Here is a 27,644-nt window from a genome sequence, read left to right on the forward strand (position 1 = left end):
CGGATGCCAGTAAAAAACTGAATCTGACAGAATCAGAATGAGGCCCATTGTGTTTGTTGCCAAGAACACACATGGATCATTCACCTACGGAAACAGAATGTTGCATCATGCAACCTAGAAAGATGAAGAGCAGGATCTAAGATGAAGGCATAGCCAGCAACAATCACACCTTCATGGTTGTCTAGATCATGTGTATAATACCGTTTTGCTTATTCAACTTTCCCTGGAATTGAATGCAAAATCTAAAATTGTTATTTTGGCTGATGGAAGAGGAAGACCACCCTGGTGTCTGTCAGAGATGCCTTTCTCCAGAAAACATTGACCAACAATTTGAAACCTGCAAGGCTTTCAAGCCCTCCACAGCTCAAGGAATGTGTATTTAACTTTCTTTAAAGGCTCTTAGGATATAGGTACACATGCTAATTTTCAATGGAAAGCATTTAAGTCCCATCACTCAAAGGGTAGATGACACACACCAAGGTATTATTCACTAAGGCATTCAGGCATGGACTGACTCCAACACTGAACACTTTTGAGAAAGAAAACACCAAAGAGCCCTTGAGATCAGCCTTTATGGGTGGGACGCTGGCATTGGATTCTTTATTCAGAGGTCAGGTGGGGTCTTACATACTCCTACACTTATGGTCCTCATGATAAGTAGACACTGATGATCCTTCAGCCTTACAAAACTCTACTCCCTTTCCTTGATCACATCATGTGAGTCCATGCCATTTTCCTTTTCTGTCACGATTCAGCAAGGTTTTGGACAGAGACATGTTCCTTAGTTACCACTGATTTCGGGTCTGCATGGAATCCAACATGTCATGTAGAAGCCCTGCAAGTGTTGTAGTTGCCTCCTCTTGAATTTGGCTGGTGAGATATAACCCTGTTTTGTTTTTGAGCTAGGACGTTGGTTCTTGAGTTCTCTGCAAGAGCCTTGTGAACCCGTAGTGACACCTATTTGGACATTGATTGAAGTTGGTGCAAGACACAGTGATTTCTAAGAATGAGGATGTGCAGCACTAGAGTGCGGTATAGCGACTTGTGAGCAGATACCCACACAAGCACTTTGCAACCTATATATGTTTTAATATTCACTAGTGAATCATGTGATGTCCTGGCTTGAGGAAAGGGTACCAGAGTTTTTTTTTTTTTACAGAAAAATAAGTATTTCAAAAGGAGTGCCCTGAGACTTGAGCGACCATGTGCTTCACCTGCTCTGTGTCCATCTGCACCCAACACATCATCCCCCATGTTCTGCTGCTCATGGCTAAACTGTTACACCCTTCTGCCGATGGTCGCTTTGGCAGCAGCGACGAGTAGGTACCGTACTGCAATGCCACTCACCCAATATGGCCGACTACTCAAGAGTCAACTGTGCAAGCAACGGTATAGAGGTTGCACGTTTCTTGCATTCGTTCCGAAATGGTCACGTGATGCCTTATAGTGTAACCAGGAAGTTAAGCAATCACGTCGCTACACTCCAGCACAGCGCTTCGATTATCCCCTCCTTAGACCACCAATTGATCCTCTCTACAGATTGATGCGTCCCTTTGTAGCGCTCTGTACCATCGCTGGGAAGTGAGTTTCCTGGGAGCGCCCATCAATCTTTTCCCATTGTCTTTTTCCAATTCCCAGTGTTTATACTAATCTCTGGCTTCTGTTTTCCGGACAAGGTCTTTCCATTTCCTTAGGCTGAACAAACCGCTGCATGTCGGGGTTCGCCCTGAGTATCATTGAATGCATTAATCTCCGTCTCTGGAGTAAGTTTACCATTTATTCATTCAGAGCTCTTACTTTTCCATCTAGAGCCGATACTCACCTCTCCTGTTTTCTGCTCAGGACAAGTCACGCCCTCAGCCCGCTTCCCGATTGTAATCGAACCGAACACCGGAAGCCGACTGCCGAACAGATCCACCTTCGTGTACAAGTAGGGTTTTTTTTTCCCCGGAGGGTTTTCCCTGGGAGTTGTGTTTTCTCCCTTGCCGAGATTTCTCGTCGGCAGGGAGAGAATAGAGTTTCCCGGGAGACCTTTCCCTTCATCCATGTTGCTGCCCTCGGAACCTACCGGCTGCCCAGGTTAGTGATTCCACTATTTGGTTACTGTTCATTAGATTACCAGGTATATTGTCATCAAGGCGTAACAGTTAACAGTTAGCGACGCCCGTAAAAAAAAACTAAAAATATTTTTTTTTTTAGGGGTAATATAGGTAATTTACCTTCATTACCTACTGGGCGGCTGACAGTATTCCAATGGAGCAACAGATTCAGCAGCTAATGGCTGCTATGCAGTCTATGTCTTTGGAGATGCAATCTCTGAAGCAAGACAATGCGCAATTGCGGCAACAAGTCGCTCAAGCCTTTTCTGAGACTCCCCCCACAACCCTAAATACTGGCAAGTATGATGGTGACCCTCATAAACTCAAGGAATTCCTTGATAGTTGTATGGTTCAATTTACCTTTAAGGCCCGTTTCTTCCCGACTGATAAAGATAAGGTCGGATATGTGATCTCGCATCTGACGGGTCCTGCATTGGCTTGGGCTACTCCTTTAGTAACTTTGGGGAATGCCATATTGGATTCATTCCCGGCCTTTACCAATAGTTTACGATCCATGTTTAGTCGAGAAGAGATCTCGGTGACTACTCAGGAGAAACTATTCAATTTAAGACAGGGTAATAAAGACCTCATGAATTACATCACTCAGTTCAAACAACTCTTGGCTGAAACTGGTTGTCCGGATGATGGTCTTCTCACCTTATTCCGCAGAGGACTTTCAGAAGAGTTGAAAGATGAAATCGCCAAGGTGCCTCGACCAGAAAATTTAGCAGAGATGATAACGCTTACTATGCAGGTTGATTACCGCCTCCGCGAGCGCTACCATGAGAGGAGAAAAGGGAGGAGCAATAAACCCTTTACCGAATCTCAATCTTCTACAAGCAAACCTCAGGTTGCGGATGAACCTATGCAGATAAGGATAGCTTGGTGTCCTTTGTCAGCTAGCGAGAGAGAAAGAAGGATGAGTCAGGGTTTATGTATGTACTGTGGAGCTTCTTCCCATGTACTCAGGGATTGTCCTATTGTTCCTCCTCGTCGGATACGGAATCCGATGCAGGGAAACTCCAAAACCCTGACGTAAGGGGAACTACGGCAGGAATAACTAACCAGAGTTCCCCAAAGAGAATAGCTACTTCTTTGGAAGACACCCTGACCGAACACCCTATGTTGATACTCTCCCTGATTATCACCTTACCAGGCTTGGAGATACAAGGAGTTCCGGCTTTGATAGATAGTGGTGCGGCTGGAGATTTCTTGGATGATCAGTGGGCAGCTAAACATGGGATAACCAGATCCGCCAAGTCCTGTGTCACTCCTATTCAGGGGGTAGACGGGGACCCTCTGAGCTCCAGACCCATTAGAGAACAAACAACCCCTCTAACATGCTTGATCGCCACTCACAAGGAGACATTGGTATTCGATTTGATAAAGACGGCTCATGTTCCCATCATATTAGGGCTACCATGGTTAAGGACCCATAATCCCTTTATAAATTGGGCAGCTGGGACATTATTCTTGGTTTCTGAATATTGTGTATCCCACTGTCTTTCTCAAGCCTCTGTTGGGATTCAGATTCCTTCAATGTTGGCAGACTTTCCGGTAGTGCCTTCAATCGGAATGCTAGGTGAAATCCCAGTATGCCACCAAAGATTCAAATCAGTATTTGTCCAACCAGATTTCCCTAATCTACCTCCTCATCGCAGGGATGACTGTCACATTAACCTTCTCCCTGACCTACCCATACCCTTTGGTCGAATGTACATATTATCGCAGCAGGAAAAGAAGGCCCTTAAAGAATATCTCCAGATGAATCTTCGAAACGGTCTTATAACCAAATCTAAATCACCAGCAGGAGCCTCTTTAGTTTTTATCCCTAAGATGGATTCGGATGAACTAAGGCCATGTATAGACTATCGAGGGTTAAACAAGGTCACTGTAGCTGACAAATACCCCATGCCTCTTATCCCAGACATTCTTGAAGCCGTTCAAGGGGCTTCACTCTATACCAAGCTGGATTTATGCGGGGCGTATCATCTGATTCGCATCGCACCTGGTGATGGATGGAAGACTGCATTCCGGACCCCATTCGGTCACTATGAATATCGAGTAATGCCATTTGGGTTAGTGAATACCCCTGCAGTATTTCAGCGATTTATGGACCACCTATTTGCTGACGTCCTCCTTCATTTTGTAATCATCTACTTGGACGATATTCTGGTGTTCTCACAGAATTTAGAGGAACACATCAAACATGTGAATCTAGTGTTGGATCATCTCAAGGCCAACCAACTGTTTTGCAAAGTAGAAAAATGTGAATTCTACAAGGAACAGGTTCCTTACTTAGGGTTTGTTCTATCAGCCTGGGGAATTTCCATGGACCCTCGTGTAAGATTTCTGCTATTTTGGATTGGCCTCCCCCCACTAATATTAAAGAGGTTCAACGATTTTTGGGATTCACAAATTTTTACCGGAAGTTCATCCCAGGATTCTCTAAAATCATTCTTCCCATCACCAGTCTTCTGAAGAAGGGAAAGACCTTTGTATGGGACGATCCCGCTCATAAGGCATTTACTGAACTCAACGGCCTATTTACTTCTACCTCCTTCTTGCTTACTCCGGATCAATCTCGTCCTTTCTTTGTTGAGACTGATGCCTCTCACCAGGCCCTAGGAGCCATACTGTTGCAAAAAGATGATCGTGGGCAAGAAAGACCAGTCGCGTACCTATCTAAAACCTTCTCTTCCTCAGAAGTGAACTATTCAGTCCTCGAGAAGGAATTGTTGGCAATCAAAAAGGCCTTTGAAGAATGAAGACATCTTTTGCTTGGGTCAGTTCACCCCGTAGAAGTCTGCACCGATCATCGCAACCTCAAGGTGCTGCAACAGGCTCACACCACTAACAGCCGACAGGCTCGATGGGCCCATTTCTTCTTACCATTGCAGATAGAATTTACTTTCCTTCCAGGTAATCAAAACTTTCGAGCAGATGCACTTTCACGAAAGGATGCTCATATCAAGAAATTTCACCCAGAACTGCTTTTTCCTAAAGCTAGATTTTTGGCGTCTATCACAGATTTTCTACAAGCACTCAGACAAGAGACAGCCCGCAATGAGCTGATCTGTAAAGACCTGGCAAGGACCCATTCGCTTACCAGAGACAAAGAATACTATTTCTTTAATGATCAAGTTTTTGTTCCAACCCCGTTGCTTCAAAGGGAAGTACTTTTTATGTGTCATGATTCTAAGGCGGCAGGACATCGAGGATATCAAACTACCCTAGATTTAATCACACGTCATTTTTGGTGGCCGGGTCTGTCCAGAGACGTTCATTATTATGTATCAGCATGTACTATTTGCTTACAATCTAAAACTCCTAGGAACCCACCATTTGGTCTACTAACCTGTATGCCCATTCCAGACAAACCATGGCAAGTCATTTCCACAAATTTCATTGTTGATCTCCCTTTGTCTTCTGGCTACACCACTATTATGGTGACAATCGACTATTTTACGAAGATGGCTCACTTCACCCCACTAAGCAAACTCCCTGGGGCGGCGTTGATGTCTAAGATCTTTGTATCTAAAATTATTTCCAGACATGGTCTTCCTAACATGATTGTTTCTGACCGGGGTCCCCAGTATGTCTTGCAGTTCCGGAAGGGTATTTGCCAGGTGTTGGGGATAAAAAGAGCTCTCAGCTCGGGATATTATCCCCAAACGAATGGACAAACAGAGCGCCTCAACCAAACGTTAGAGGGCTATTTATGTTGCTCTGTTTCGGCTGCTCAAGACAATTGGGGAGACCTCTTACCTTTGGCAGAATACGCTTACAACAATGCCAGACATTCGGCCCTGAAGACCAGTCCCTTTTTCTGCTCTTATGGTTTCCATCCATCATTCGAACCTTCAGTCGCTAAATCCTCCTCCAACTGTCCAGGAGAAGACAGACTTGTTGATAGTATTCATAAGGGACAGCAGCTCGCTTGAATAACTCTGCAAACTGCTCAAGAGCGAGCTAAATGGGTAGCCGACCGTCGTTGCAAGACTTAGCATCCATTCAAGTTGGTTATGCAGTCTGGTTGTCTTCCCGATTTCTCCCGAAACATTTGATTCCGTGCAAACTATCACCCAAATATTTCGGGCCCTTTAAGGTAGTAGCATTAGTTGGTCCTGTTGCGGTTCGATTGGCTTTGCCTGACCCTTGGGTCCGTATTCATCCGGTCTTTCACCTTTCTCAAAACAAATTGTCCGTGAAAGATCGATTTCAACGCACCCCTGTTACACATCCCCCACCTATAATGACCAATACCGGACCAGAATATGAGGTGGCAGGCATTTGTGATTCCAGATATCATCGAGGCCAGTTACAATTCCTAGTAGATTGGAAGGGATATTCCCCTGCCGAAAGGACTTGGGAGCTAGCATCAGGGGTGCACGTTCCTTCGTTAGTTCAGAAATTCTTTCGTCTTCACCCGGGGAAACCGGGATCACCTCCCCATAGGGGGGGGCATACTGTTACATCCTTCCGCCGATGGTCGCTTTGGCAGCAGCGACGAGTAGGTACCATACTGCAATCCCACTCACCCAATATGGCCGACTACTCAAGAGTCAACTGTGCAAGCAACGGTATAGAGGTTGTACGTTTCTTGCATTCGTTCCGAAATGGTCACGTGATGCCTTATGGTGCAACCAAGAAGTTAAGCAATCGCGTCGCTACTCTCCAGCACGGCGTTTCAGATTCTCCCCTCCTCAGACCACCAGTTGATCCTCTCTACAGATTGATGCGTCCTGTTGTAGCGCTCTGTACCATCGCTGGGAAGTGAGTTTCCTGGGAGCTCCCATCAATCTTTTCCCATTGTCCATTTAAAATTCCCACTGTTTATACTTATCTCTTCTTCTGTTTTCCGGACAAGGTCTTTCCATTTCCTTAGACTGAACAAACCGCTACATGTCGGGGTTCGCCCTGAGTATCATTGATGCATTAATCTCCGTCTCTGGAGTAAGTTTAACATTTATTCATTCAGAGCTCTTACTTTTTCACCTAGAGCCGATACTCACCTCTCCTGTTTTCTGCTCAGGACAAGTCACGCCCTCAGCCCGCTTCCCGATTGTAATCGAACCGAACACCGGAAGCCAACTGCCGAACAGATCCACCTTCGTGTACAAGCAGGGGTTTTTTTCCCCAGAGGGTTTTCCCTGGGAGTCGTGTTTTCTCCCTTGCCGAGATTTCTCGTCGGCAGGGAGAGAATAGAGTTTCCCGGGAGACCTTTCCCTTCAACCATGTTGCTGCCCTCAGAACCTACCGGCTGCCCAGGTTAGTGATTCCACTATTTGGTTACTGTTTATTAGACTACCAGGTATATTGTCATCAAGGCGTAACATAAACATTCTTTCAGTAATTCATGTTCTTTCCATGTGTTTCATTCTTTACATGTTGAAGCACGTTCCATTGCTTCTGTTTTGAGGTTTGAGCCCCCAAGAGCTTCAACCATTTTTTGATCAGTTCTTGGAAATGTAATATTTGGACTCAACATCAGCTATCAATCCGTGGAGGATGGGCCCATGTCCTATCCATTTGGAAAGTCCCCCTTGGTACTCGCTCAAGTGATGGTTGATGACACCTGCACACCTATTAGGATACTACATCAGGTTGTACTAGGCCTCCTGTCTATACTCTTGTAGCTTCCTTCAAGCTTCACTTCTCTCTGGTTGGGTCTTGAAGACATAGATACCGCAAATTGGCAGACATGCCCCTGGGCACTTGGACTCCTACTCTGTGCCTGCATTGGTCGGATCTCAAAAAGCAAGGCTGAAAGAGACCCTGATCAGCGATATGACCTTGGATAGGTTAAAGGATCCCTTTCAGAGTCTCATTAAAGAGGCTTTTTTCACACCTCTTGCCCCTATGATACCCCTGTTTACTTCCCATGTCCTGGAACAATGTTCAGTCCAGCTGCATTCCCGTTCCATCTTGGTAACCCTGGTTCTCTATCAAGCCTTGGCGAGGGTGATCAGGATACAGGTTTTTTATTATGTTAGAGGGGTCCAATGAGTAAGCTTTCCGAAAGGATGAAGTGCTTCCTCTTAATCCAGGAGGTGAGAATGCTGTGGAATGTAGCTACTGTGCTATCTTGATATCTGAGCACTGGGGAATCTCCACTCAGGGATATTTGCAGAGGGTAGTTATGAGATATGGGAAAAGCCTAACTAATGCCCAATCTTTTACATAAAGCAAGAGCGCAAATACAAGGGATACGAATATGAACTTTGTGGCTCAGACATCTTCCATTCTAATGTAGTCACTTCTGCCGAACATGAAGGCAAGAGCCAGCTGCCCCCACTACTGCCCTTCTCCATAGAAAGAAAAAGCAGATGGTAGGAAGGTTTACCATCTCTCTCCACCTGGCAAATGTGAATGCCTTTCTGGCATGATACAATAAGCTCACGTGGAACTATCAAATAGCATGAACTTGCAATAACTCTACACATGAGCAGGTACAAATCTGCTATTATGCTATGTAGTGCCCTTGGCCTTGTGATCACAGCCAATAGACGACTGAGCGGGTACCAGTCCAACTCACTGTGGTCATTTTTTTTATTGCCATTTTGCTACATATATTGCAGCATTTTTTGAGGAGTGCAGGTTAAGGGACAATCTTTTTTTTATATTTAAGGGTAGAGGAAGGGGTGATGGGTGCAGAATGGGACACAGTGGTTGTTAGGAAAGATTTCTCTTTTTAGCAACTTTCCTTCCATTTCTGTGGACCCCCCCAAACATTTTGCTTCATCTTTTTGAATCTGACCTGAACTTTATGCAGTGCATTGAAGCCTTCGGCTTCCCTGCACTGGTCTTTGCTCATTGTTATGGGGAACCTGACACCTCCTTCAGGCTGTCAGTACTGAGAAACTTTGTTTCTCTTAATCTAATGAATAATCTTGCCACTTGTTGGTAACACATTATCAGTGTCTAAAGTACCTTGAAGTATCGCGCAATGGGGCCATTGTGATTACTTCAGCCATACACACTCTCTAAGGAATTTCTGGTGGTTGTACAATGGGCCTTGGGACAGACGGTGCCAGCAGAAGCTTTTTCTTATATTTGGGTAACTGTTTACCATGACATACCATGTTTATCACCTTTGGCCCAAGACTGTGGCTGTTGTCTAAGATGGGCGTGCCACAATCTTTTGTCTATTCCTTTGGCCATTTCGTCCTCTGGCCTTCCCCCTACCTTTCCAGGTGCAGGATTTCCTTATTTGGGCATGCAGTTGCCCACGAAAGCCGCTTTTTTCACGGGTCCCTGCAGGTCATGTGTGTATGCACCCAGAAAGTGGGCTGGGACTATCGGGTTCCAATCAACATTACTGGTATCAGGGTGTCTGGTGTGCATGAGAGCATGAAGAACACAGTGGTCCCTGATTGGACCACTGCTGGTATTCATGCATGGGGCAGATCTTCTCATTGGTGGGCCAGGTGCGAGCACTCCCCTAACTTTGGATATGAGGAGTAGTCCTGTGTCCATTCCAGCAGATCAGCAACAGATTCGAATGCATTTGTAGACGAAATCAAGTATCCTAAAGAGTGGGGTAGAACAAAGGACGATCCTGAGACACACTGAAGAAGGTTGGCACCCGAATCCGGTTGTTGTCCCGGTCGAGCCCTGCTTTGCGATTCGTCTCAGAAGACCAGTGAATGTGCTTTAAACCTTTGGAGTGGTGGGACCAATCACTGGGCCATCCAGAGGACTGACCTTCTGAAACCTTGGGTACCATGCACGAGCGTCGCCGTTTCTAGCTTCAACCCGAGGTTAGGGAATCGCAGCTTAGTATTTAGTATTTAGTATTTATAAATCACCTGCTGACCTAATCATATTGACCGAGTCAATGCTATTACTTTAGGTGCTTTCAGGTCTGAAATATTAAGAAAGCTGTGTGCTGGAAGAGGTATGTTTACCGCTGGCACAAATACTGAGCTAATCCAAAAGGTGTTAGATTGGCAAGAAAATAGGACACTTAGCTTGATGGTGTGGATGACTGTAATCAGGATGGTAAAACCTGGTTACCAGGAGGACACAATAAGGGTGAAGCAAAACAAAATGATGCGGTTCAATAATGTCAACCCCTCACCAAGATTTACAGTGACTCTCAAACACTTTCCATTAGCCAATTTTAAGAATTGTGGAAGAATGTTTGCGGCGGAGTTCATCGCTGTAACTCACTGGGGTATTATTTTAGCTCTGCAGATGGGTGTTTTTCCTTTTATTCACTAATGCCCAGATATTTCTGGAATTCTTTGGTATCAGGGTATTCAGCATGGATTCACCCTACCTTTTGCAATTTTAGATATTTATTAGATCTATTCCAGTTCCTGAATTCTCGCACCAGGCGATTGTTATTCCTATTTCTTTCTGAGTCAGATATAATGGATTTATTTAATAGTTTCACATTTTTTCGTAGATCTCTTTTCCCGGCCCAAGTTTCCTGACCAAAATGGTATTTATGATTTTTTTAAAAATATTTGGCACTCCCCATCTGGGGCTAATCCAATTCCCATATAAATGATTTGAAGCAATCAAGGTGACATTCCCAGACTAGTCGATCCTGGCTAAAGGCCATTTCCTTTTCTTGTAGTTTACTGTTCAACTTTTGAGCATTCCTGTTAAACGTGACCAGTCTTTTACTACCCAGATTTACCACTAAACTGGAAGGATAGCGTGTTTTGGGGTTATCACCTGGGAATATTAGTTTTAAGGTTAGCATGTTATAATTACTTTTATTTGTTACTTTTATCTCCATGTTCCCACATCTCTCAAATATGTCTCTTGAGACGATTATATAGTCAACGATAGATCTCAATTTATTATTCTGCCGCATGAGGGCCAGAGTCAGATCTCCCTCCACACTCCCATTACAAATTAGAAGATCCCAATCATCCAGAAAGTGAAGCCACTTTTTTCCATTAACCAATTTAAGGGAATTTTTATTTTCATTCCTTGATGTGTAAAAAGGTTGGAATTTAGATCTCCAGCCATTAATTTTAATCCCCTTCCTCATGATCTAAACCCTCTACTAACACTTCAGCAATCTGTCCCAAAAATCCCTACAAGTCACAAGGCACAGGATTGTAATACAAATGTATTACCAGCAGACATCTCAGCACCCCCTCTGAATGGAAATATAATAAAGAAGGTTGCCACCCGAATCCGGTTGTTGTGCCGGTCGAGCCCTGCTTTGCGATTCATCTCAGAAGACCAGTGAATGTTCTTTAAACCTTTGGAGTGGTGGGACCAATAACTGGGCCATCCAGAGGACTGACCTTCTGAAACCTTGGGTACCATTCAGGAGCGTCGCCGTTTCTAGCTTCAACCCGAGGTTAGGGAATCGCAGCTTATCCTGCAAAGCACCTTTCTCCCGGATTTCAATGTCCGTGCCCCTCTGGGTCACGGAATAGGAGGGTTCATCATACCATGAGAGTTGGGGGCCCGACAGTGACAGTCACGGAAGATGATTTTCCTGCATTCCTTCCTTTTCCCTGAGACTTGCTGCATCCGTGTTTTCTTCATTCTTCAACCTAATTGAAAGTAGCAACTCCTGTCCCATACCGGACCTGGGTCAGCACCTGCAGTGCCTGTGCACCTGAGAAGTGAACCAAGGGCGGGAAATCGAACCTCTGATGACCAACTCTAGACCTGCCAAGTCTGAATCAAAAAAGAGCTAAGGGCAGTGAGTAGTGTAGTCACTTACCAGTGGCCCGTTGTTCATCCAATGCATTTACGCACAGAAGTCTATTTTGGCCTACCTTTTGGCTTGGGTAGTATCCGCTCCCTAAAACCCTCAAAAAGTCAGGGACAGCTTTGTTCACCGTAGCAGATCCTCTCCTAACTTTTGGAACCCGTTTCACCCCTTCAGAATTCTTCCCCTAACTTTTCCTGCATCCTAGGAAGTACTTTACGCATGACTGAGCGCTTTTACGTGCGCATCGAAGATTGGGCATAATTATCCATTCATTTTAGGACTAAACCCATAAAGTTAGGGTTGCCAACTCTGAAGGTTGCCTGTGCTATGAAAGTTGTTCACCCTTTTCCTTTACAGGTGTTAGTGGAGTTTCTAACTTTCTCGCACTGACTCCAGGGAATGTGTATATGTCACATAGTGTGTTGCCTGAGTGATATCTTTTGCTATTGAATTTCATGATTCATTTGTGTTGCCATTGGGCCTATAATACATAGCATATGTTGTCATATACGACTGTCCAATTCTAGTTCATGGTATTTTGCTTTTTGTGTTCACCATAGACCTCTTATCACTCTCACCCCTCAATAGACTTATCCTTGACTGCTCTCCAAGCTACCGTGAATTGGTCTGGCTTTCTTCACAGAAGTGTTCCCCTGTTCATCCAACAAGGGTGGCCTTCTCCACCAGGCCAGAGTTTAGAAACTAATTCCAACAAATTGGTGTACAGGGGTCAGATATCTTCTCCCCTCATGAAATGAGTGGGTGAGGATAGGATCTGAGGCTCTCTGATGTTGTACACTGGTGCAGTGCCTGAATTATAGTTACACGGAAACACTGTGATTTTCATCGTTTAGTATTTATAAATCACCTGCTGACCTAATCATATTGACCGAGTCAATGCTATTACTTTAGGTGCTTTCAGGTCTGAAATATTAAGAAAGCTGTGTGCTGGAAGAGGTATGTTTACCGCTGGCACAAATACTGAGCTAATCCAAAAGGTGTTAGATTGGCAAGAAAATAGGACACTTAGCTTGATGATGTGGATGACTGTAATCAGGATGGTAAAACCTGGTTACCAGGAGGACACAATAAGGGTGAAGCAAAACAAAATGATGCGGTTCAATAATGTCAACCCCTCAACAAGATTTACAGTGACTCTCAAACACTGTCCATTAGCCAATTTTAAGAATTGTGGAAGAATGTTTGCGGCGGAGTTCATCGCTGTAACTCACTGGGGTATTATTTTGGCTCTGCAGATGGGTGTTTTTCCTTTTATTCACTAATGCCCAGATATTTCTGGAATTCTTTGGTATCAGGGTATTCAGCATGGATTCACGCTACCTTTTGCAATTTTAGATATTTATTAGATCTATTCCAGTTCCTGAATTCTCGCACCAGGCGATTGTTATTCCTATTTCTTTCTGAGTCAGATATAATGGATTTATTTAATAGTTTCACATTTTTTCGTAGATCTCTTTTCCGGGCCCAAGTTTCCTGACCAAAATGGTATTTATGATTTTTTTAAAATATTTGGCACTCCCCATCTGGGGCTAATCCAATTCCCATATAAATGATTTGAAGCAATCAAGGTGACATTCCCAGACTAGTCGATCCTGGCTAAAGGCCATTTCCTTTTCTTGTAGTTTACTGTTCAACTTTTGAGCATTCCTGTTAAACGTGACCAGTCTTTTACTACCCAGATTTACCACTAAACTGGAAGGATAGCGTGTTTTGGGGTTATCACCTGGGAATATTAGTTTTAAGGTTAGCATGTTATAATTACTTTTATTTGTTACTTTTATCTCCATGTTCCCACATCTCTCAAATATGTCTCTTGAGACGATTATATAGTCAACGATAGATCTCAATTTATTATTCTGCCGCATGAGGGCCAGAGTCAGATCTCCCTCCACACTCCCATTACAAATTAGAAGATCCCAATCATCCAGAAAGTGAAGCCACTTTTTTCCATTAACCAATTTAAGGGAATTTTTATTTTCATTCCTTGATGTGTAAAAAGGTTGGAATTTAGATCTCCAGCCATTAATTTTAATCCCCTTCCACATGATCTAAACCCTCTACTAACACTTCAGCAATCTGTCCCAAAAATCCCTACAAGTCACAAGGCACAGGATTGTAATACAAATGTATTACCAGCAGACATCTCAGCACCCCCTCTGAATGGAAATATAATAAAGAAGGTTGCCACCCGAATCCGGTTGTTGTGCCGGTCGAGCCCTGCTTTGCGATTCATCTCAGAAGACCAGTGAATGTTCTTTAAACCTTTGGAGTGGTGGGACCAATAACTGGGCCATCCAGAGGACTGACCTTCTGAAACCTTGGGTACCATTCAGGAGCGTCGCCGTTTCTAGCTTCAACCCGAGGTTAGGGAATCGCAGCTTATCCTGCAAAGCACCTTTCTCCCGGATTTCAATGTCCGTGCCCCTCTGGGTCACGGAATAGGAGGGTTCATCATACCATGAGAGTTGGGGGCCCGACAGTGACAGTCACGGAAGATGATTTTCCTGCATTCCTTCCTTTTCCCTGAGACTTGCTGCATCCGTGTTTTCTTCATTCTTCAACCTAATTGAAAGTAGCAACTCCTGTCCCATACCGGACCTGGGTCAGCACCTGCAGTGCCTGTGCACCTGAGAAGTGAACCAAGGGCGGGAAATCGAACCTCTGATGACCAACTCTAGACCTGCCAAGTCTGAATCAAAAAAGAGCTAAGGGCAGTGAGTAGTGTAGTCACTTACCAGTGGCCCGTTGTTCATCCAATGCATTTACGCACAGAAGTCTATTTTGGCCTACCTTTTGGCTTGGGTAGTATCCGCTCCCTAAAACCCTCAAAAAGTCAGGGACAGCTTTGTTCACCGTAGCAGATCCTCTCCTAACTTTTGGAACCCGTTTCACCCCTTCAGAATTCTTCCCCTAACTTTTCCTGCATCCTAGGAAGTACTTTACGCATGACTGAGCGCTTTTACGTGCGCATCGAAGATTGGGCATAATTATCCATTCATTTTAGGACTAAACCCATAAAGTTAGGGTTGCCAACTCTGAAGGTTGCCTGTGCTATGAAAGTTGTTTAACCTTTTCCTTTACAGGTGTTAGTGGAGTTTCTAACTTTCTCGCACTGACTCCAGGGAATGTGTATATGTCACATAGTGTGTTGCCTGAGTGATATCTTTTGCTATTGAATTTCATGATTCATTTGTGTTGCCATTGGGCCTATAATACATAGCATATGTTGTCATATACGACTGTCCAATTCTAGTTCATGGTATTTTGCTTTTTGTGTTCACCATAGACCTCTTATCATCTCACCCCTCAATAGACTTATCCTTGACTGCTCTCCAAGCTACCGTGAATTGGTCTGGCTTTCTTCCCAGAAGTGTTCCCCTGTTCATCCAACAAGGGTGGCCTTCTCCACCAGGCCAGAGTTTAGAAACTAATTCCAACAAATTGGTGTACAGGGGTCAGATATCTTCTCCCCTCATGAAATGAGTGGGTGAGGATAGGATCTGAGGCTCTCTGATGTTGTACACTGGTGCAGTGCCTGAATTATAGTTACACGGAAACACTGTGATTTTCATCGTTTAGTATTTATAAATCACCTGCTGACCTAATCATATTGACCGAGTCAATGCTATTACTTTAGGTGCTTTTAGGTCTGAAATATTAAGAAAGCTGTGTGCTGGAAGAGGTATGTTTACCGCTGGCACAAATACTGAGCTAATCCAAAAGGTGTTAGATTGGCAAGAAAATAGGACACTTAGCTTGATGATGTGGATGACTGTAATCAGGATGGTAAAACCTGGTTACCAGGAGGACACAATAAGGGTGAAGCAAAACAAAATGATGCGGTTCAATAATGTCAACCCCTCACCAAGATTTACAGTGACTCTCAAACACTGTCCATTAGCCAATTTTAAGAATTGTGGAAGAATGTTTGCGGCGGAGTTCATCGCTGTAACTCACTGGGGTATTATTTTAGCTCTGCAGATTGGTGTACAGGGGTCAGATATCCTCTCCACTCATGAAATGAGTGGGTGAGGATAGGATCTGAGGCTCTCTGATGTTGTACACTGGTGCAGTGCCTGAATTATAGTTACACAGAAACCCTGTGACTTTTCATCGCTTAGTATTTATAAATCACCTGCTGTCCTAATCATATTGACCGAGCCACTGCTATTACTTTAGGTGCTTTCAGGTCTGAAATATTAAGAAAGCTGTGTGCTGGAAGAGATATGTTTACCGCTGGCACAAATACTGAGCTAATCCAAAAGGTGATAGATTGGCAAGAAAATAGGACACTTAGCTTGATAGTGTGGACGACTGTAACCAGGAGGACACAATAAGGGTGAAGCAAAACGAAATGATGCGGTTCAATAATGTCAACCCCTCACTAAGATTTACAGTGACTCTCAAACACTGTCCATTAGTCAATTTTAAGAATTGTGGAAGAATGTTTGCGGCGGAGTTCATCGCTGTAACTCACTGGGGTATTATTTTGGCTCTGCAGATGGGTGTTTTTCCTTTTATTCACTAATGCCCAGACCTTTCTGGAATTCTTTGGTATCAGGGTATTCAGCATGGATTCACCCTACCTTTTGCAATTTTAGATATTTATTAGATCTATTCCAGTTCCTGAATTCTCGCACCAGGCGATTGTTATTCCTATTTTTTTCTGAGTCAGATATAATGGATTTATTTAATAGTTTCACATTTTTTCGGAGATCTCTTTTCCGTGCTCAAGTTTCCTGATCAAAATGGTATTTATGATTTTTTTTAAACATTTGGCACTCCCCATCTGGGGCTAATCCAATTCCCATATAAATGATTTGAAGCAATCAAGGTCACATTCCCAGACTAGTCGATCCTGGCTAAAGGCCATTTCCTTTTCTTTTAGTTTACTGTTCAACTTTTGAGCATTCCTGTTAAACGTGACCAATCTTTTACCACCCAGATTTACCACTAAACTGGAAGGATAGCATGTCTTGGGATTATCACCTGGGAAGATTAGTTTTAAGGTTAGCATGTTATGATCACTTTTATTTGTTACTTTTATCTCCATGTTCCCACATCTCTCAAATATGTCTCTTGAGACGATTATATAGTCAACGATAGATCTCGATTTATTATTCTGCCGCATGAGGGCCAGAGTCCGATCTCCCTCCACACTCCTGTTACAAATTAGAAGGTCCCAATCATCCAGAAAGTAAAGCCACTTTTTTCCATCATCCAATTTAAGGGATTTTTTATTTTCATTCCTTGATGTGTAAAAAAGGTTGGAATTTAGATCTCCGGCCATTAATATTAATCCCCTTCCTCACAATCTAAGCCCTCTACTAACACTTCAGCAATCTGTTCCAAAAATCCCAACAAGTCACAACGCACAGGATTGTAATACAAATTTATTACCAGCAGACATCTCAGCACCCCCTCTGAATGGAAATATAATTTAGCTGCAAGAATGCCATAGTGTACACACCATGCTCCAATATGTTAAAGCCATCCATTGTTAGTTTATGTAGTAGCCAAGTCTCCTGTAACAGTATTATGGCATAGGTTGCAGAGATGTCTTTCCTGTACTTTCCGATGTTTTACTTGAATCTAACTGCAGTGGGCTGGCCGTTGTACTGGAACCATCATCTGTGGTTTTCTCCTTTGGTGTTGTACCGTTGTTTTCAATTCCATCTTCAGTCTCATTTGGAGCCATCGAGAGATCTAAATTCAGCCTATATTTTCGGGAGCTATTGCTGTTTCTCATGTGCTTTCTGTTTCTTTTTTTTCTTTTCCTAATCCGTCCAATTTCAAAATCTCTGCTAACCTCTTCCTTTGTTCCTTCCACCACATGGCCAGCGGCAACTTCCTTTTTTTCTAACCCTGCAATCGGATCATCTTCAAGGGCTGGCTCCTGCACAACTACTCGTCTGTCTGAGTCTTTAGATGTACTCTGCTGCTGACCCTTAACGGCCCTGGGCTCTAGATCCAATTAGCTGGGGCTTGGGCCCTTTGTGTCCTGCTGGACTTTTGCTCTAACTGTATTAGAGTGTCTTTCTATAAGGTTCTGGTTGAGTTCCAATGTAGAAGTCAAAGACCGCACTTTGTGGTTCAGATCTTCTAGCGTGTCTGATGTCATTTTTTTGAAAATTCTGGGTCATTCTACTGTTTTTCCAAGTGCTCCTCTAGCATACTGACCAGTCTATCACCACCCTGATTTACCACTAAACTGGAAGGATAGCATGGCTTGGGCTTATCACTTTGGAACATTAGTTTTAAGGTTAGCATGTTATGATCACTTTTTTGTTACTTTTATCTCCATTTTACCACACCCCTCAAAAATATCTCTTGAGACTATTATATAGTCAATGATAGATCTCGATAGAACATTCTACTCTGTTTTTGCAGGTGCTCCTGTAGCATACTCAGCGTTATTTTTATATCACTGGACTGCAAAAAATTTGCTGATACAATGTCTTTTATATTATCATAAAGACTCACTAAGGAGTTTAGTACTACGTTTAGAGCGGAGATCGATGGAGAGGTCAGCTTGATCCTGTCGTCCATTTCTTTTAGACTTTCATGCAGAATTTGTCTAGATACAGGGCCGGGGTAAGCAATAGAACTATTTACCGGATGTTTAGTCAGGATTGAATAGGATTGAATCATGGCCTGTATTGTAGACCCCTTCCAGATCCCCTTGTGTGTTTATTTCAATAACATCAATGATACTTAGACCTGTGGAAAGAAGTATAGGGACGTCCATTTTTGCAAGGGATTCCAGTATACTTTTACCAGAAATAACCAATCCTCAATCCCTTTCATCCTTCTTTAAAGGTTATCTCCTGTTGGTCGAACATGTTCCTAACTTTTAGACTTGCTCATATTACCATGTTCCATTCCTGGTAGTTGCATAGCCCCAGAAACGTCACCCTGTGGTGTATGGTGCATCTGTACTTTAATAAGTGAATTTATTTGATCTGTTTGAACAGCCGGAAGCTGTCTACCAGTAATGTTGTCTCTAGTCATTTCTTGCATAACCAGCAGGGTTTTCACTGTACTCAATGGTAATCCTTTCGGAATCGAAGCTGAGGTGTTTCTCAGTGCATTCCGCCAGGTGACGTTTCCCGTCCTGGTGGCACTCTTTCTATTATCTGGTGTTTGACGTATGGCAGGGCAAGTCATTATCTCGACTTCTGCTCCCGCAAGTCTGTCCAGTGTTTTACTCACAGACCGGGGGACAGCAGCTTCTAAAATGTCCTTGCTGACACCTATCAAGTCTGTACCTGACTACTAACGAAGCTGTATTTACTTCATTCGAAGCAACGCTCATTTCAACACTGGTCTCCATGAATACTTATTTAGTCGAGTCAACTTGATTCCTTTTCACCAAGCTCTGAGAGTCTAGGTTCGTTTTTACTTGGGAAACGCTTCCCAGCTGTTTTTTGTTGCTCCGCGGGTCATACATACACAGACACAGAGAGACGTTTCCGACTTGTTTTTCACCGCGAGGAAACAGTATTTTGAATTTTCTGTTAGTTTTGAAAACGTGAATCTGCTTTTGATTTTATTAGAGGATCAAAGGAAAACCCCGCAGTCACCCCCAGCAGATTCTCGTTAATTATATTGAGACACCAACACTGGCTAATACTATACTTCAGCCTTCTTGTTTGCAAAGTCCTGGCTCTGGAAAACTACAGGCATGTGATCGTGTTGGTCTTAAACTTGCTTTTATAATTATACTGTTCGCACAGTTCATAAAACTGACATGGCCAGAGTCTTACCGGCCCCACGCCACTCGCCCGCTGAACCGCAAAACCGCAGCCACACGTGTACTCACACTTGCTGTGAACGTGTCATCCGCCATTAGCTGAGAAGCACTAGCTTGCAGGGGTTGGATACTCAAAGAGTATATCAAATATCAGGGTAGTGCATTTCTGAAAACATCTGTGCAGATCATGAAGCTTTATGTTGATCGCCTGTTGGTGGGCCCCCATTCGGGCAGATATGAAAAGATGTTCCACGATGAACCAGAGCCTTTGGGTCCAATATATATTTTGTAAAGATGTCTGTTTTCTCCGAAATCCTATGAGTGATAAAACATACACATGTCAGGATACTAAAGAGTGCTTTCACAATATGGGTAGAGTTTCTATGGGAAGATAGAAAATCCTAAAAGTCACTCAAAAGGCTTTGGACACCAAAAGACCAAGGAGATTTTGGTTTTCTGTGTACATGGGGAACATCATATGAGCTTAGTACTACTGCCTGCAAGTCACTTTTTCAAACTTTAGGACCATGAAAATTGTGTATAGCTGAAGCCATTGTTGCTGGAAGATAAGCCTACTGAAGTTGTTCTTTAATCACACAGTGTATCCGGCATTGCAACCCACTTACATCATATTTAGACGACAAGGGTAGCGATGCTTTACCTTTCCAGAAAAAGTGGTTAAAAAATTGAATGGCGCCAACCTGGCTTTGATTAGCACACACATTTAGCACTAGATGGCAGCACAGTTAAAGAACACACAGGAAAGGCACTGGAAGGGTGAAACAGTGGTCTTCAAACTGTGGGGCTGGCCCCCCTAGGGGGCCCAAAGGATGTCCAGGGAGGAGCAAGGCTCTGTAACAAGCAAGTACTATGGTTCATTATAATAGGAAACATAAGCAGTAATGGTATTTGGGGGAGCACGGCAACAATAATTTTGCTTAAGGGAGGGGATCAGTATAAAAAAAACGTGAATACCAATGATGTAGGCTGACAGAGACATTGATATATTTCAACACTGGGTGACGAAGAGATCCCAAAACAAAGTAGCAGAGAGAGGTTGACACAGGCCGAAAGGAAGACAGCACAGGTCCATCTAGGTCAGTGTATGTTAAGCTGTTGATAGTTAGTAAGCTAGAAATAATTATAAAGCAAAAAGCCAAGAAGAGAGCATCCTGAAAAATGTGAAAAGCCCACAATTCAGGAAGGCAATATGAATAAGGTCGATGTATCTGAAAGATGTGTATGTCCATATTCCTGCACAGATAAAGCACAAGAAACATCCAGGTTTTACCATCAAAGAAACACACTAACTACCAGGGTATAACTTCAGCACTGATTCTGTTCAAGAAGTACCTCTCTGAAGTCACAGAAAGCATTCCATGCACATCTATAACCTTGGCTACTGCTCGCAACATGGATTCAAGTTGTGTCAAGGAAGCACTGACCGCCAAACAGCTACTACAAAATGTATTCAAGTATACCGGAAAAGTCAAAGAGGACCCCTTCACAAAATTGCATTTACAGGAAGGAGATCTGTGTCTGCTTTTCCATTGCCATCCTGGCACGCGTAATGCCCAAGATATTCAACACCAACACCAATATCATCATCATACTCATTGTGCCAACATGGCCATACCACTTAACTAATTATTGTCTAACCAGAGTTAAGGTCAAGATAGGACACCTTAACCTTAGCCTAGAGGCATGTGTAGGGGTTAGTAGAATTCTGCCATCTGCTCATGACTCTGTAGAGCAGAGAAATAATTCCAACCGCAATGCTACACTGTGCACTGAAATTGACAAAATGCATACACTGACACGAGGAAAAGACGGTTTAGCTCACACCAAATCCAATGGAACAAGTAGATAAGGGACTTAAGTACCACTACTCCCTCAGACACAATTGATGACACAAAGGAAACCTATGTGCACCAGATCATTACTCAGAACCACCCTTAATTGGAGGGTCTTTAAAGTGATTTGTCAATGAACTCTATTGATAGTAACTTGGGAACTCATTATTGTACACATGTAACTCATCGAGACTCCCCTTGTGCCCATTCACTTTTCCAAGAATCTCATTTCAGTCACAACAATCCCATCAGCTCACAGACTTAAAGAACCTTACCACCTCTCTGTGGGTTTACCCTACATTATTTCTTTAATGAGAAAAGGAGACGCTATGGCAGAAACTATCTTCCATTCCACCAACAATGTCAACATTCCAGGCCATAGATGTGCTGTTTTATTCAGAGTTCTCGTTGGCTGGTGTGCATGATCTTACACACATTAGACACAGGGTATTCAGACATTGTACAGAGTGATTGGCAAGACTCTGTAGTGTGCAACTGTTCTTTATCATTTTTGGAAACCCCTTTTGGCGGAAAACGTTGCCCAAAGCCAATTTAACAGCACGGGTGGTAACATGAAACTGTTTTCAGTTTTCAGGAAAACAGTCCCTGGTGACTCCTTAAGTTAAAGTCATTTAGAGAACAACAGCTGGAGCTTTCTTAAGACACATGCCAAGCTGCCACACGGAGGGTAACATCACGCTTATCACATGTTTGAACATGATAACTGACTAGATGCCCGGGTGTCACACCTACTCAAGAAATAGTCAAGATTGTTTTCACCTCATCTTCCACCCAAGTGGGCACACATTGGGCACATAATGTGAGTATATAACTGATTAATGCTGCGTAAGGGAACATTACCTACTTCTAAAATAGCTTTGCAGCTTGACATTTGTCATGGGTTCCAGGAAATCTGCCTCAGGTACCCACTAGGTGGAAAAGATCAGCACTATTTCAAAGGATTTGATGAAAACTACGGAAAAGTAATACAATATTCCTTAGAAAAATCACAAGATTGTAGAATAAAGCATATCACATGAATCCCGAAAATATGTAAAGCTACGAAACTATTGTTACAGGTAAGTAACATTTACCTGTCTGCAAAAGGGCTCCATACGTTCAGGAATTGATCTGCAAATATGTGTCACTTTATTGGGGCATGTTTCATGACTGTATCAGTGAACTGTCTGCAACAGCGATTTAAATATAGCAGTGCACAGAGACTGTGTATTACCGTACCACTTAAATTGATTTACTTGGGTGTGAATATCTTATAGAGGCTGATACGGGAAGGGATTTTATCACAGTGCAAGTTGCACATATAGATCCTGCTGTATTTTGTCAAGTCACATTTCCTTTTTTTTTTTTTTAGCAGGTGCCAGTGGACGAGTGGCATCACGGGACTCTATTACATCTCAGTTAACTATGCCATCAGTGATAGAGACAGTCCGTAAATACTTCCCAGAGACCTGGATCTGGTCTTTGAAGACACTGGAGTAAGTACACAAAATTAATTTCTTGTGTTTATTTATTACAAGGTAAACATGACCGCCTTCAAAAGGGCGTTATTATCTCTGAGTCAACCTGCAACTCCGATGCACACCTTCATTGTTTTTATTTCTGCCCAATGGCAGTTCATTATCATGAACCAATTTCCAAGTACCCTTGATTTCTGACTGGATATGTCTGACATGCTCACCTTTCTCTATCAATCATTTAGTGCCTTAAGCTCATGTATAGTGCACATGATCTGCTTGGCGCTACATCACAGTAGTATGACCTACTAATTTTCTGAACGGGCATGCCTCTAGTTCTGATGTGAAGAGCAGATAAGGGAACACATAACACTGCATTGGATAGGGCCCACCAGTTTGAGTTAAATATCAGCCTCTTATTCAAATCTTTCATCTAATTTGATTTTTTTTTTACGGCAGTGAACATATAAGGTTCCCATCTTCACTGCCTGCATCCTGTTTTTATGCACTTTTAAGGGAGTTCTGTGATATATTTGGCAAGTTAGACATTCTATAGGAAGGTAACCATTTGGTTGGGAACTCTATCGGTCAAAATATCTTCATTGATTAGTTTTAAAGTTACACATGCACTTAGTCACTATTGTATGAATTGGAGACTGGCAGGTGATCGGCTCTTTAGCGTGATCATAAAACTATTTGACCATCCTGTCATCACTATGAGATACAGCTCATGATAAAGATTGTGATTTGTCTCTTACTAATTAATGAAGGTCAGCTCTTGTGAAGAAGAAGAACCTACCAACATCAGGTGAATTATTAAAACCTGCACTTGGCAAAGAAAGAAAACAAGCTCTCTAGAAAGTAAATGTTCTTGGTGCAGGATGAGATCTGGTGAAAGCAAAGAATTGGAACCAGCTCTTTGTGACCGGCTTGCACCAGATCTTAAGAACAAGCTACACCTCTTGGCGAAGAATAGGATCCAGAAATTGATGAAATATAGAATCCACTAAGTTGAAGAGCAGAGGATTTCTGTTTGATGACGCAAGAGCACTAGCACCTGTTGCATTACAAAATGCAGCTATTTCTGAAGAAAGAACTAGCTTGTGGTAAAGAATGAGAAGTAGCTCTTGGTGAAGAACAAGAACCAGATCTTGGTAGAGAATTAGAGGCAGCTTTTGGTGAACAATGAGGACCAACTCTTTGTGAAGAACACACAACAGCCTTTGGTGAAGAACGAGAAGCAGATCTTGGTGCAAAAGAAGAACCCAGCTCTTTGTGAAGAACAAGATGAAACATCTGGAGAAGAATGAGACTCAACTGTTGGTGAAATATGAGATTCCATTCAAGTGGAGAACGACAAAGCATGTCTTGATAAAGAAAAAGAAACAGCTCTTGATGGGGGCCAAAATCTGCTGTTTGTGAAGAATGAGAACCAGCCATTGGTGAATGGAGTGAACCAGCTCATAGGGAAAAACTTGAACACTACTCTTGGTGAATAACAAGAGCCATCTTACCTTCCGAGCTGGATTGTATATTGAAGGAATTTAACACATTAAAACACTGCATTTTTCTCTTATAGAGATTTCTCCTTCTACCACCCTCTCTGTGGCAGCAGTGATAGTTGTGTCCTTCAGTTAGTTAGTTCATTTGATTTTAAATTGGCAATCTAATTATTCCTATGAGGTAAAATTCTATCATTTCAGTTTGGATGTGTTTTCCGGGGCAAGAATTTGCATTACGCTGGCCCAAATTATGACTCGGGTGATCAAGGTAAAAAATATGTGTCATCTTAAATACCCCCTTTCTTGCCATTTCCACCCAATTATGAGCTGGGGTTGCATGAGAATTATACTGGAGGAGGTACATAAAATGTACTGCACAGGATAAATGTGGCTTTTCCGTGCAATGATATCTATGCATCGAATGCAGTAAATACCCATGTGACGCCAACACGTAATTAGGTGGATTTTGTTCTTAAAAATAGGGATATTTAAAAGACTACAAGTTAATGAGGGTCTATTTCATTTAAGATTGGTTAAATTCCCATACAACTCGTTCTTTTGAATATCATTTTATTGGTTGGCGTTTCTGTATGAAACTGCCCATAAATCCAAGCATCCATTGAAATACATTGAAAGCAATCAACTCCCCAAGTAGAATGAGACATGCTCCTAAAAAACAAAAACATTTATTTTACAAAAATGATATAAAATAATTGTGTAATATATATTCCTCGTTCATGTGTTTTAAGTGTTGTCCAATGACATTTATTTATTTGGTATTTCTTATATTTTGGTATTTTTCGTGAACATTTTTGTGAACTGTGGTTCTCTAAATTATCTCCCTTTAGATCGTAAGTTAAATATGCATTACGCCCAGAAACCTTCTAGCACTACGCTCCCCTGTACCTTAAATGTAAAATCTGGAAATAATGTGGAAGCTTCACAGAAGCTGTCTCCTTTGAGAGCACAGTGGCTGGAGAGTGCCCCACTGACTCCAGAAACATACTATAAACAGCTTGCCCGCCCAGCCGCAGGGGAAGAATGTAGAAGATTCATCAGACATTGGAAAAGAGATCCGAACCCTATCAAGCATCTAGATGTGAATTAGGACAGAGAGAACCCACCCATGACCTGACCCTCTGAAAGAACATTAGAGCTGGAACAGAGTCACTCTCATGTGTGTGCTTGACTAGTGACTGCCCGCCACATTCTCAACAGCCTATCCCAGCAGACTTGGCCTTTCAGAGGAACAGACCAAGTGCCAGAGGGCTGGGTAGGAGAGGGCGTTCACAAGAAGGCAGGTGTATGCAACTTTTCATTTAGATTCAAACTATTTTATTCAGGAATTTAAAGAGCGGTGAACATCTTGAAGGTGGTCAAAATGGCAAACAAAACGTTTAACACTTCTTGCTTCAAAAAGATTCCTCAACAGGAGATGATTGGATTTCTGGTGGGCTTTTCCTGGGAGGCCTCAGGCAAAGCAGCACCACTCATGAGTTCTAGGAGTCAACATTTAAATTACAAAGTATGTTGCAGCATGACTCATAATGTCTCCCAACCTCCTCTGCTATCTTCTAGCATACTTGGTCTTCAACTCCACCAACCACATCTCCTCATTCCCCTCCTGCTCCTTAATGTACAACTCCTAAAAGGTCTTGTTTCATCATGCACCCCACTTCTTCTGCTGACCTTCCACTGTCTCACATCCTTTATCTCATCCTGCACCTCGAGTTCTTTATGCATCTTGCCCTTCTTGCACCTCTAGCTCTTTCTGCACCTCCAACTCTTCCTCTTTCTCCTGCACAGTCAGCTCTCTCTGCACACCACAATTTCCTGCACCTTCGGCTCTCTCTGCACCTGTGCACTTCTCGCCCTTTCCACTACTCCAACTCCGCACACTTACCACTTCCTCAGGCTTTATACCTCCCAATATCCTTCGCTAGGTCAGGTCTTCACCACGGGAATGCATTGCGGGTGAACATTGATGTGTCAGGGACTGACACACAAGTTAATGCATCTTCATGTTCAGGTGTATCTAGCTGATCTCGGCATGTCTTGCGCTTGTGTCTTTTTACGCTGAGCCTTTTAAAGGTGGGCCTTCCATCTTTATTTTGTTGAAGCAGTATCCGCACATTGAAGTGTAGACATGTGCCTGCGCTTTCGTTGTCCACTCCATGCTTCCTTCTCTACTCACCGTAGCAGTGGTATGTGGTGTGTATGTCTATATGTGTGTATCGTAGGCAAAAGTTAATTTTCCCACCACCGCCACAATATGAACCCCAGGTGTCCTGAATATATCATCCCCCTGCACCAGAAGTAAGCTCACTTCTTCACATACATGGCCTGCCCACCAGATTCACAAGCAGTCCTTTTGCTATCTTGTTTTAGGTATTCTATTCATAAATTGAAATTAAGTCAACATATTTGACCACACAAGCTATAACATACAGGTAGGATTAGCAAGAATGTCCAAATCGGGCAGAATGAGGAATACACCTATGTTTCAGATTAGGAAAAATCTATATCAGGTATAATTAGAAAGAATGATGATCAGGAATCCTCATTCCGCAGTCCCTGCCCTCCCACCTTAGACACACACAGAGCCCCACACATAAGGAAACCCACGCACACACAGGGCAATCCACACACAGGTCGCCCCCCCCACACACAGGGTGAACCCCCACACAGGGTAAACCCCCCACACAGGACCAATCCCCCACACAGGGAGAACTCCCACAAACACACAGAGCGACCCATACTCACACACAGAGAGCCACAGACAGAGAAACATTGGGTCACTTTAATGAAATACAGTAAGAATCTATTTAAAGTTTGTTGAAGAGAGGTTATCACTTCCTTCCACCAACCCCACTAGTTCTGCCTAAGAACCCCCCAATATGGAGATGGAGCTACTGTTAGCTATGCATGTTTTATCTCTGCCTATGCCGTCTTCCAACCGCATCCATGCCACCTTCACTTTACAGAGACTCCTGCTTAAATCATTGAATGTAAGATGGAGTGGGTGGCTTTACTGCTGCCACCTCTAGCTGAAGATGGTGGTATGCACTGTCTACTGTGAGGGGTCAGTAATGCGATGATTTGTTATCATATGCCATTTTATTCTTAAAGAACATGTATTAAAATTGCCTCACTATCCCTACTCTGCAGTTGATTTCCTGCCTAACCAAAGTTAAAGGGGAACACTCTTACACAGGATAACTGGCCCTCACACTAAGCAACAATATACAAA

General features: G+C 43.0%; 1 protein-coding gene across 1 annotated transcript in view; it reads left to right on the top strand.

Annotated features, from left to right (window-relative positions):
* LOC138580188 (alpha-2-macroglobulin-like) overlaps positions 1 to 27,644 on the top strand; it is a 450,387-nt gene that overhangs the window by 241,596 nt on the left and 181,147 nt on the right. Inside the window, exon 18 of the mRNA XM_069650526.1 lies at positions 22,790 to 22,913. Coding sequence (XP_069506627.1) covers positions 22,790 to 22,913 — 124 coding nt within the window. The remainder of the gene's footprint in view (positions 1 to 22,789; positions 22,914 to 27,644) is intronic.

The sequence above is a fragment of the Ambystoma mexicanum genome, chromosome 3p (genome assembly GCF_040938575.1).
Source record: "Ambystoma mexicanum isolate Mex_15411 chromosome 3p, UKY_AmexF1_1, whole genome shotgun sequence".
Classification (NCBI taxonomy): Eukaryota; Metazoa; Chordata; class Amphibia; order Caudata; family Ambystomatidae; genus Ambystoma; species Ambystoma mexicanum.